General features: G+C 35.6%; 1 protein-coding gene across 33 annotated transcripts in view; it reads right to left on the bottom strand.

Annotated features, from left to right (window-relative positions):
• Positions 1-12,915, bottom strand: part of EPB41 (erythrocyte membrane protein band 4.1) — a 158,874-nt gene that overhangs the window by 25,664 nt on the left and 120,295 nt on the right. For 22 of the 33 annotated variants that reach the window (XM_039334341.1, XM_039334344.1, XM_039334329.1 and 19 more), the window contains one exon: positions 4,860-4,910. The exons of 9 other annotated variants lie outside the window; for them this stretch is intronic. In XM_039334341.1, coding sequence (XP_039190275.1) covers positions 4,860-4,910 — 51 coding nt within the window. Of the gene's footprint in view, positions 1-2,741; positions 3,597-4,859; positions 4,911-12,915 lie in introns of those variants that run through there. 2 more of the 33 variants (XM_039334340.1, XM_039334347.1) reach the window with 1 other exon arrangement.

The following is a 12,915-nucleotide window of genomic DNA, read 5'->3' as shown; positions in this document are numbered from 1 at the left end:
TTTGTCCGATGTATGTGGTGGGACAAGTGGTGCATGGGATTTTGTATACTCCTTGATTTTCTAATTCAATTATATATATATATATATATATATATATATATATATATATATATATATATATATCCAAACCAACCCAAATAACCAAAGACCTACATACAAACACCCACCAAATATATATATACACACACACACACACACACACACACACACACAAACATATATCCAAATATACATATCCAAACCTATGCATTAGCCATTCTCTTGCTGTATGATCTACTTTTGCCTAATGTGGGCTTTTAAAAAAAAAAATTACATGTACTTAATTCAATGTGTTTTAAATAATCAAGAACTGAACCAAGTAATTTATGGTTGGAACTCACCCAAATGATCTTCTCAGCCTTGCCATAATTCATAAAGTAGTAAGAGGGAAAAACATTGTCACCCTGAACTCACCAAATGTCCTTATATAACCTATCATAAAAGTTTGTGGTGTCCATTTTATTTATTTATCAAATTTATACGGCTGTCCATCTCACAAAAAGTGACTCGGGGTAGTGTACAACAATTAATTGACTTGTTCATGAACATGCTTTTATATTCTTCTTTCAGAAAAATTGGTAATTTAGGAATATTTTGACGGGAGCTCTTCTGGTGGTATAGCAGGATAAATAAAAACATTAAAAAGTAAAACATCAAAAATGACACACATACACACGCACTTGAAAAAGAGATTAGCAATAATGTATCACTAATTATTTTTAAACCTATAAAAATTAAAAGAGCTACAAGTATAATACATCTTACTGGTGAAATTCCATTTTATAGCTACATCTGCAAGAAAATCCATTATATGATTACTACCCATCTCATCTCAGAAGATTTGATCATACTTATGTGAGTGAAAGTGATTCTTAAAACAACTAAGCCCCAAAATATGGAAGGCAGAATTCAAACCTTCTGTTCAGAAATAGATTTAAAAACAGTGCAACTGCACATATTCTATGGGTCCCAATGTGTTACAATTCCAGAACTCTGGTGCAACTGAAGAGTCCCAAGTACTCTAGCCTGAAGATTACTGATCATTATACACATGGTCATTGATACTATGTAAGCATTCAAAGACAGAGATGGATCTAGCACCACATGCTAGCTATAAATGCAATCCTTCATGAGTCAAAGGTGAATCCACGCAGAGAAGGATAAAAGTTAAATGTTAAACCTTCTTTGAATGATTCATTGATGGTAGGTGGTTTGTTTATCTTACATGGTTTGTATATTGCAAATACTGCTTCACCTCTTTGACTATGACTGATGGCCTTCACTCTAATATCTTAGGTCAGAGGTCCCCAACCTTTTGGGCACCAGGGACCGGTTCCATGGAGAAAGGTTTTTCCATGGACTGGAAAGTGTGTGGTTTTATGTGCTGCCTGCATCCTGTGGATGGGGCTTTGCTTGTTTGTGTGGACCAGTTGCTGGCATGCCGCAGCCCGGTACTGGTCCACGGACCAGGGGTTGGGGACCCGTCTTAGGTGATGTGGGAGACAAAACAGAGTTATACAGAAAAATACAGGAAAGTTCTATAAGCAACAATATAACAACATCACTATCAGAAAATGACAATATAGAGAGAAATACAGCTATCTAAGCAGTGGCTCAAATCCACATCTTTAAAAGACAATCATGGCCCATGGTACTGAAAGCAGGTAAGATATCCAGAAATCAGTGGACCTACACTTTTCCCCCAAGTGAATGTTAATCTATATAGACATAACTGCATAACTGAAAGAATTTTAAATTTCAAAACTGTCAAAAAGACAGCTGTGTTGCACATACAACACAACCATACATAATTTTAAGTAATACACATTTTAAAGATTAATTTTAAAATATCACCTAATTAGTTAAACTTCACTCATATTAAAACTTTGCTCAATGATTTCATTGTCACATCCCTTCTTTCTAGATTCAAGTTTATAGCTGCTTAGGCTGAATACTGTAATTCTGCCCTCAAAACTTTTTGAAAGTTGTCCTCAATTTATTCTAGGAGTATAAAATCCACTCATCTGTGTTTGCATAATGCAGTAATGAAGAGACAAAATCAGAACTTTATGTTTTAAAATTATACAAATAAATTGGATATCAAATAACTATCTTTACATCTGAATGTTTCAAAGTTTAAGCAACATGCAAAGATTTAAATAAACAGAGTATATAATTAGATGTCAGAACCTCTACCTAAAATAATGCTCAGTTACGTGTTAACATAACTGCAAATAGTATAAGGAACATCATGCATCAAACAGTACACACATATTTAGAACATACTAGTTTCATACAGACAGGTGTTGCAGGAAAAACAAGTTAGTAAATATTTTGTAAAAAAGGAAAGCACATAAAAATGTAGAAAAAAATTAAAGTAATGATAAGAGAGCAATTTAAATTATAGATTACTACTTCAATAAGTTCTACCATTCTAACCCAATCCCAACAGCAACTAGAAGTTACAATCTTTCATTTAAATAAAATCATACAGAGAAGATTCATGATTCAAAATATGCATCTAGGAAAACATAGGCAGACACAGAAAGAATATGCTACCCTTACAATTAATGTGAGACAACATATGCTGCAAGTCCACTTTATCCTTGCCCAGGCTGTTCTTGAAATAAATCATAATTCTCCCGACTACATTATATTGATGCACAAATCACATTTTCCAAATAAATTGCTTTAAGACAAGAGGTGTGAAAAGTGTTTTAATAGCAAGATGTAAAATCTATTTTATAATACCAAGGAAATTAAATCATGTTGGTTTATAATTAAACATTATTCTGTTTAATTTTAAATGGAAGCTGCATATTTCTTTGTTTATAGAATTCATTATGAAACAAGTTGGAAATAGACCCAACTTTAAAAATGTCTATAACAGGTGTTTTCAGGTATACTGAAGGAATTTTTTTTCAACAATTACTGCTTTTACCCCCCTCTACAAACTCCTGTGCTCAACATCCAGCTTTAACAGCAAGCCTATGCTAATACATGCAGACCTGAAGAGTCTTGAGCATGAGACAAGCCATCCAAGCAAGTACATCATTGACACAATCTGATGTTTAGGGATTGCACAATGTTAACATTTGTCACAATGGAATTTGCCTGATGTTCCCTGTGTCTCTTACAAATACAAGAAGTTATGTGTTGAATAATTATGTCTTTTAAAAAGCAAAATTTCTGAGAAACTGAACTACAGTCAATAAAATAGAAAGAGTAAGACAGAAACTTTAGCCAGAAGTCGAAGGGTGCAGAGTTTTGTTGATATTTCATACAAGCCTCTGTGTGTTCCTTAATCACAGAAAAACCAACCACCACATAGTCATTGCAAGGATCACCAAAAAGGACATCAGAAAAGGAAACCGTGGAAAAGAAAAAATGTTAGTATACAGGTGACATGTTTTGAGTGTTTTCTGCTCCTCAGGAACTGGAATAGAAATTTTGGCCTGGATTTCTTCAGTTGCTCGATGGGGTAAACCTCCCTCAGGAACTTTCTCTTGCTTTTTAATATAATCTTCATCCTGCACTAATAGAGGGCGTTCCTGTGTCTGCTTTCATGGTAGGAGATCAAGAAAGACAGAGAGATGAACAAAATGACTGATGGAAAATACTCAAAAGATACTTGGGGATATGCAAGGACAATTATAGAAATTGTCAGAATGACAACAAAATATGTTTTGTACCAGTTATGCAACTTAATTCCTCTGTGAATCTTAAAAAGTGGAAAGTAAATTCCCCAGAGAAATTAGCTGCTTTCTGACTAAAGAAATTTTGAATTGCTAATAGAACAGTGTGCAGAAACTCACACTAAATCAACTTTATCCATGGGTTAAAATACATCTTTGAGTGTTAAGGTATAGAATTACGTATGTAATAATAATACTGTTGCTTTACAAACAGAACTGATATCATACAAAATATTAGTTGTGACTTTCTATGCTATACTGAAATTCAAAATTGTACTATTTGTTAGATCTGATATTTCAACTACAGCACAAACTTAATTGTTTGAATATTGAAGAAAGTATTGTCATGGAAGATACCATAATGTTTACCTCCATGTTACATTGTGATTAAGGTGCGAATTATTCAGTTTCTTAAAAACAAAGAAAATGCAATGTGCATTTCTAATAGTAAGATTACAAAGAATAAAATTTTATTATTTTTTTATTTGTATATGACATCAGCATGTAAACTATTTAAATATGAATAGTATTTTGCAGTATTATATGAAAACTGAATATAAGCTGGAGAATTCTAAAGTTGCTTTTCTTTTTCCATGTATGACAAATGAAAGTTGCTATCTAGGACAGGAAAAATTTGGCTCTAAGCTCTCTCAGCTGATTCAGTCTTCTTTGATCAATCTGATATTTGGGGACAGAGTCTTTGCACACCCCTAAGTAATGGAGATCAGGGAAAAAGTAGCTGGAAGACTGGGCAGCAAAATGAAATGATAAAGTATGCAAGAGTAACATGAAAATTAAAAGAAGAACATGAAAAGAGAGGAAGACAGCATAAGAAGAACAGGGTAGAGTTAAACTTTCATAATTTTTCTCTCTCAAACTTTATGGCAACATCTTCATGCAACTTTGTCAACCAGCCATGCGCTGAAAGAAGCAATTGAAAAGCTGCAAAAGCTTGCAGCACTGCAAATCCACTTAAAATATTAGATCAGAAGACTGTGAGAGATGACATTATTGAAAAGGCAGCCCAAACAATGCTAGCAGCTGGTGTTGAGGGTTTGGGATTGCCAGTACCAATGCAGTAGCAAAATTCTGCTTTGGAAGCATGTATTAAAACAGCAGCTTTACCTCTGGCCCAGCAACCTGTCTCTCACAGGGCTGAAATGTGGCTTTCTTGACCTGGACATGTACAAAGTATGGAAAATTCAATTGTATTTCTAAGTAAAATAAACAGATAAATAAACCAGAACTAAATCCTAGTTTACAGACTATTAAGATTAAATTAAATTAAGGTTAAATTAAAAAATGAAAATTCCTATGACCAATTATCATAATGTATCCTTCTGTTTAAGAAAGCAAGTTAAGAAACTTGGAGATGTCTGTGTATTAAAATTAATTATAATGAAAAGTCCACTAATACTTATTATCTGAAGTATTGAAGTTATGATCTGAGAAATGTAATTCTTCTGAAATGCCCTAAAATTACAGTAACTTTCATATAAGAAAATATACATTATTCTCATTCCATGTTTCTATAAACAGAACAAAATTTTATAAAGTCAACTTTATAGCATTATTTAGCAATCTTACTCTGATCAGAGCTTCAGGATCTAATCATGAAAAGGTCATCTATGCTGTTCGGACTGTTACTAACAATAATTCAACAATTCCTACTTCTATCTTCCAACAAAAAGGCAATCAGCTGCAAAATAAAATCAAACCCTTTTCCTCTCAATTTCTTCATTCCCATACCTTTAATAATTTAGGATATTTTAAAGGAAGTCAACAAAACAATGTTAGATGGTTTAAATGTAAAATAGTGATTACTGCAGCTGAACCTACATTTAAATTAAGCACAAATTAGTATTACATTTACAGTGGGGCAAAAAAGTATTTAGTCAGCCACCAATTATGCAAGTTCTCCCACTTAAAAGGATGAGAGAGGCCTGTAATTGTCATCATAGGTAGACCTCAACTATGAGAGACAAAATGAGAAAACAAATCCAGACAATCACATTGTTTGATTTGGAAAGAATTTATTTGCAAATGATGGTGGAAAATAAGTATGTGGTCACCTACAAACAAGCAAGATTTCTGGCTCTCACAGACCTGTAACTTCTTCTTTAAGAGGCTCCTCTGTCCTCCACTCATTACTTGTATTAATGGCACCTGTTTGAACGTGTTATCAGTATAAAAGACATCTGTCCACAATCTCAAACAGTCACACTCCAAACTCCACTATGGTGAAGACCAAAGAGCTGTCGAAGGACACCAGAAATAAAATTGTAGACCTGCACCAGGCTGGGAAGACTGAATCTGCAATAGGCAAACAGCTTGGTGTGAATAAATCAACTGTGGGAGCAATAATTAAAAAATGGAAGATATACAAGACCACTGATAATCTCCCTCGATCTGGGGCTCCACGCAAGATCTCACCCATGGGGTCAACATGATCACAAGAATGGTGAGCAAAAATCCCAGAAGCACACGGGGGACCTAGTGAATGACCTGCAGAGAGCTGGGACCAACGTAACAAAGGCAACCATCAGTAACACACTACGCCGCCAGGGACTCAGATCCTGCAGTGCCATACATGTCCCCCTGCTTAAGCCAGTACTTGTCCAGGTCCATCTGAAGTTTGATAGAGAGCATTTGGATGATCCAGAAGAGGATTGGGAGAATGTCCTATGGTCAGATGAAACCAAAGTAGAACTGTTTGGTAGAAATACAACTCATCGTGTTTGGAGGAGAGAGAATGCTGAGTTGCATCCAAAGAACACCATACCTACTGTGAAGCATGGGGGTGGCAACATCATGCTTTGGGGCTGTTTCTCTGCAAAGGGACCAGGACGACTGATCCGTGTACAGGAAAGAATGAATGGGGCCATGTATGATGAGATTTTGAGTGCAAACCTCCTTCCATCAGCAAGGGCACTGAAGATGAAACGTGGCTGGGTTTTTCAGCATGACAATGATCCCAAACACACTGCCCGGGCAACGAAGGAGTGGCTTCGTAAGAAGCATTTCAAGGTCCTGGAATGGCCTAGCCAGTCTCCAGATCTCAACCCCATAGAAAACCTTTGGAGGAGGTTGAAAGTCCGTGTTGCCCAGCGACAGCCCCAAAACATCACTGCTCTAGAGGAGATCTGCATGGAGGAATGGGCCAACATACCAGCAACAGTGTGTGCCAACCTTGTGAAGACTTACAGAAAACGTTTGACCTCTGTCATTGCCAACAAAGGATATATAACAAAGTATTGAGATGAACTTTTGATATTGACTACATACTTATTTTCCACCATAATTTGCAAATAAATTCTTTCCAAATCAGACAATGTGATTGTCTGGATTTGTTTTCTCATTTTGTCTCTCATAGTTGAGGTCTACCTATGATGACAATTACAGGTCTCTCTCATCTTTTTAAGTGGGAGAACATGCACAATTGGTGGCTGACTAAATACTTTTTTGCCCCACTGTATAATGACTGGAGAAAAATTCACATATTAATATAAGAGCTATTTTTTATAAGAATTATTATGCATTATTACTGCATAGGCAGAAAACTATTATTAAATTCAGCTCTTTTTCACCCAGCAAAGCACAGCTTAGGTTGAAAAGCTAAATCCATCAGGAAATCCCAAGGTTATCAAATATATTAGGAGGTTTAAAAAAAATCCCAGAAGGCGGCAATAGCCTATAACTTTCATTTTGTTTCCAAAAGAAGTATATGTGTATATATGATATATTTAATACACTGCCAATCAGAAGTGCAAAGCAATGTTATGTTCTGAGTCCAGAACATAAAAATACCATAACAAATAGTTATCTGTATTTTTAATGAATATTTAGTTCAGATTTAATCCAATATATCTACAATTACACTGCAGACTGTAATGCCAAGTTCAGTAATTATTGTAAAAATGCAAAAATATACTCCAAAAATACAGAATTACCACTCCAACTTTACAGTGATGGACTAAATGCCCTCTACTAACAATTATAACTGAGACGTAACACTACATACATAACTAGCACGTATGCAAACTGTCTAGTTAAGTATCAAAAGTATTTAGTATGTATGTTATGTGTCCATCTACCCTTCTATCCAATATTATTACATATTGTATAGTAGTACCTTGGTACTCAACTGTTTTAAAACTCAATTTTACATGAAAATTTGACATGAACATTTTGTCCTGATACCCGTTTGTTTGGTACTCAACATACAAGCTAGAATTTGTCACTATTGGTTGTCTCATGACTTGCTATCCTTTCCAGCGGAAACAAAGGATCATGTATTGGTCACACCGATTTGGTACTCATTTTTAGTAGCACCTCAAGAGAATACGATGGGTCATAGCAAACACTCTTTTCCAACAACCCAAAAGACAGCTCTACACATGGACATCACCAGACGGTCAACATAGAAATCAGATTGACTATGTGCTCTGCAGCCAAAGATGGAGAAGCTCTATACAATCAGTAAAAACAAGACCAGGAGCTGTGGCTCAGATCATGAGCTTCTTGTTGCAAAATTTAGGTTTAAATTGAAAAAAGTAAGGAAAAACACTAGGTCACTCAGGTATGAACTAAATCATATCTCTGATGAATATACAGTAGAGGTGACAAATAGATTTAAGGAATTAGATCTGATAGACAGAGTGCCTGAAGAACTATGGACGGAGGTTCGCAACATTGTACAAAAGGTAGCAACTAAAAACCATCCCAAAGAAAAAGAAATGCAAGAAAGCAAAATGGCTGTCTGAGGAAGCTTTGCAAATAGCTGAGGAAAGGGAAGTGAAAGGCAAGGGAGAAAGATACACGCAATTGAATGCAGAATTCCAGAGAATAGCTAGAAGAGATAAGAATGCCCTCTTAAATGAACAGTGCAAAGAAATAGAAGAAAATAATAGAATAGGAAGAACCAGAGATCTCTTCAAGAAAATTGGAGATATGAAAGGAATGTTTCATGCAAAGATGGGCATGATAAAGGACCAAAATGGCAGAGACCTAACAGAGGCAGAAGAGATTAAGAAGAGGTGGCAAAATTACACAGAAGAACTATACAAGAACGAGCTTAGCGTCCCTGATAACCACGATGGGGTGGTTACTGACCTCGAGCCAGACATCCTAGAATGTGAAGTGAAATGGGCCTTAGGAAAGCTGAGCAACAACAAAGCTAGTGGAGGTGACAGTATTCCAGCTGAGCTATTCAAAATTTTAAAAGAGTATTTTATCTAACCCCGCATCTTGTCTGTTAATACCCCATTCTTGCTTATCCTTCATGTATCTTGCTTGTATCTGGAGATAAGACCACCACTCCATGTCTATTCCTTGTTGTTTTAGCTCTTGTTTTTGTTTTAAATAACTTTCTTCTGTCAAGATGTCTTTATATATAATAGCCTTGTCTTTCTTATACAGATTGGGATATGTGACTGCCTCCAATGGCGATAGCCAAGCCGGAATCTTTGTGTAATACTGACGTTTAACTATATTCCAGCTTTTTATTAATTCTTGCTGTACCTTATGTCTTAAAAAATATTGGTGGTTTCTGCTTTGCCCCATCCATATGTGAGCATGCCAACCCTGCTGGAGGTCATAATCCTCTAAATGTAAACATCTTTTATTTTCTAAGGTTATCCAGTCTCTAATCCATGTTAGGGCCGCTGCTTGATAATATAGCTCCCAATCTGGGAAACCTAAACCTCCCCTCTCCTTGGCATCCTGTAATGCCTTTAATTTTATTCTTGCCTTCTTACCGGTCCACACAAATTCTAAGGTTAATTTATTCAGCTCCTTGAAAAATTTCTTGTCTAATTGAATTGGGATATTCTGAAACAGGAATATCATTTTAGGTAAGATGTTCATTTTCACTGCAGCAATTCTCCCAAGTAATGAAAAATGCAAATTTTTCCAACGGTCTAAATCTACTTTTATATTCTTTACCAATTTGCCATAATTGTCTTCTTTAATTGATGAGCAGCATGCTGAAATAAGTATCCCTAGATATTTTAATTTGGAAACTACTTGTAATACCTAATTTTGCCTCGAGGTTTCCTTTTTGTATGTTAGTCATGTTTTTTGTTAAAATCTTTGTTTTGTTTCTATTTATTTTCAAGCCTACCAGATCCCCATACTCTTCCAATATTTCGAATAGCTTCTGCCCTGATTGTTCTGGGTTTTCTAATATAAATGCTAAGTCGTCTGCATAACCTTGAAGTTTGTATGTTTCTTTCTTAATCTTAAGTCCTTTAATCTGCTCTTCTTGTCTTACTACTCTAGCAAGAATTTCTAATGTATATATAAATAACAATGGCGAGAAAGGACATCCTTGTCTTGTACCTTTCTGTATGTTGAATTTATCAGTGGTCTCTCCATTTATTATGATCTGGGCCTTTTGTTCTGAATATATTGCGGTTATCACATTTAAAATTTTTTCCCCAACATCCATTAATTTTAGTTGTTGGATCATAAATTGCCAATTGACATTATCAAAAGCCTTCTGTGCATCAAGGAACAGAAGTGCCACTTGACGATCACTATGCGATTCATAAAATTCGAGAATGTCTAAGATTGTTCTTATATTCCGCTTAGTCTGTCTGTTTGGTAAAAACCCATTTTGATCCAAATGTATGAAATCAATTAGGTACTTTTTGAATCTCTCCGCCATTATTGAGGCAAAAATTTTATAGTCAGAATTCAATAATGATATAGGTCTATAATTTTGTATCCGTGTTTTTTCCTCTTCTTCTTTTGGAATCAATATTATATTTGCCTCCGACCAGGACTTAGGTATTTTAGCATCGGTTAATACTGCGTTGAAAACTTCTAGTAGGTATTGACTGAGTACACTTTGTTGTTCTTTATATAGTTCTGCTGGTATTCCATCTGGGCCAGTCGCCTTATTGATCTTTTGTTTATTTATAGCCCTGATTATTTCAGCCATTATTATTTCATTTAACATAGATTTTATTTCCTCCGGAATCTTCAGTATGTCTGCCTTCTCTAAATATTCTATTATCCTTTCTTCATTTTTTCCCTCATTTCTTTTATATAGTTTTTCATAGTATCTTTGGGCGATTCCCCTTTTTATAGTCTCCTCCCCTTGAATCTCTCCTTTCTCATCTTCTAAATTAATAATCCGTTGCTTCTCTTTCTGCCTTCTTAGTTTATACGCTTGCCATCTTCCCGGTTTATTCCGAAGAAAAAACAAATAAAGAATATTTATAAACACCTGTTGGAACATAAGCTATATGAGGAGCAGGTTAAAGAAACAATGGTGACGTGGGCAATAGATCTAGGATATATTATAAATATGGATCAATGGCAGCAAGTATAGGAGCGAAATAACAAAATCAAATTGGCGACATCATATAAAGAAAACCTGTATAAGATGGTTTACAGATGGCATCTCCCTCCGGCCAGATTAGCCAAAATATAACGGATATTCATCTATGTGTTGGAAATGTAAAACAGAAAAGGGCACCTTTTTTCATGTATGGTGGACATGTAGAGAAGCACAGGTATATTGGCGTATGGTCTGGGAATGGGCAATAGAAATGACTAGGCAAAACATTCTATACAAACCTGAGGCATTACTATTAGGAATACTAGAGAAAAATGTAAATAAAGAGGACACATATTTAATTATTCACGTGGTTACAGCAGTAAGGATACTATTTGCTCAAAAGTGGAAAGCAATGGAAGTACCGAGTGAGGAAGTACTAATAAAGAAAATTATGTATTGCGCAGAACTACTGTAGATAGGATAACTAAAAGATTAAAAAATCAGAAAGAAACAGAATTTTATCGAATATGGAATAAATTTTATAGATTGAGGGGAAAAAATGGAGGTCACAAATAAAGAAATAAATTAAGATAAGAGACCAGAAATGTATAGTTTGTATATAAATATATTATATGTAATTTAATGTACAATATGGACTGAGATGTCAATCAAAGACGATTTACCATGTTCAATGTTTTTAATCCTTTTTTTTCTTTGTACTCAATAAAAACTTTAAAAAAAATAAATTTAAAAGACAATGCAGTAAAAGTGCTACACTTAATTTGCCAGCAAATTTGGAAAATTCAATAGTGGCCACAGGATTGGAAAAGGTCAGTTTACATTCCAATTCCAAAGGACAGTGCAAAAGTTGGCTTGAAACTCAACATCAAGAAAACCAAGATCATGGCATCCATCCCTCTCAATTCCTGGCAAATAGATGGGGAAGAAATGGAGGTAGTGACAGATTTTATCCTCCTGGACTCCAAGATCACCACAGATGGGGACTGCAGCCAAGAAATTAAAAGACGCTTGCTCCTGAGGAGGAAAGCTATGGCAAATCTAGACAGCATACTAAAAAGCAGAGACATCACCCTGCCAACAAAAGTACGTATAGTCAAGGCTATGGTTTTCCCAGTTGCAATGTATGGCTGTGAAAGTTGGACCATAAGAAAGCTGAGCACCAAAGAATTGAGGCCTTTGAACTATGGTGCTGGACTGCAAGGCAATCAAACTGGTCAGTCCTAGAGGAGATCAACCCTGACTGCTTTTTAGAAGGCCAGATCCTGAAGTTGAAACTCAAGTACTTTGGCCACCTAATGAGAAGGAAGGACTCACTGGAGAAGAGCCTAATGCTGGGAAAGATTGAGGGCAATAGAAGAATGGAACGACAGAGAATGAGGTGGCTGGATGGAGTCACTGAAGCAGTAGAAGTGAGCTTAAATGGACTCCAGAAGATGGTAGAGGACAGAAAGGCCTGGAGGAACGTTGTCCGCGGGGTCGCGATGGGTTGGACAAGACTTTGCAACTAACAACAAAGCATCTCCTGGAACCAATTAATGAGTACCAAGGTACCATATATTTTATTATTATTATATTTATTATTATTATATATTGAGGGGATGCTTCTCTCTCGTGGCATCTGCCTCTGGGACACCATTCCCCCAAAATCTGTTAAGATTCTCACCCTGACTCTATTTAAATAATCCCTAAGACCTGGCTCAATCCTCAAGATTTGGGTTAGTGCTGGTGATGATTCTATGACTTTTTTGGTTTTTTTTAAATGATTGGGGTTTTTTAGGTGTTTGATGATTTTCGTATTTCATAGTATTTTATTGTATGGTTGTATTTTGTAAGCCACCCAGAGTCATAACAGATTGGGGAAGTCTATAAATTTCA

This window comes from Crotalus tigris, unplaced genomic scaffold, assembly GCF_016545835.1.
Source record: "Crotalus tigris isolate CLP2741 ecotype Arizona unplaced genomic scaffold, ASM1654583v1 scf7180000017628.32516253702:7417878, whole genome shotgun sequence".
NCBI lineage: Eukaryota > Metazoa > Chordata > Lepidosauria > Squamata > Viperidae > Crotalus > Crotalus tigris.
The sequence above is the reverse complement of the archived record's forward strand: the minus strand, read 5'-3'. Positions and strand labels throughout refer to the sequence as shown.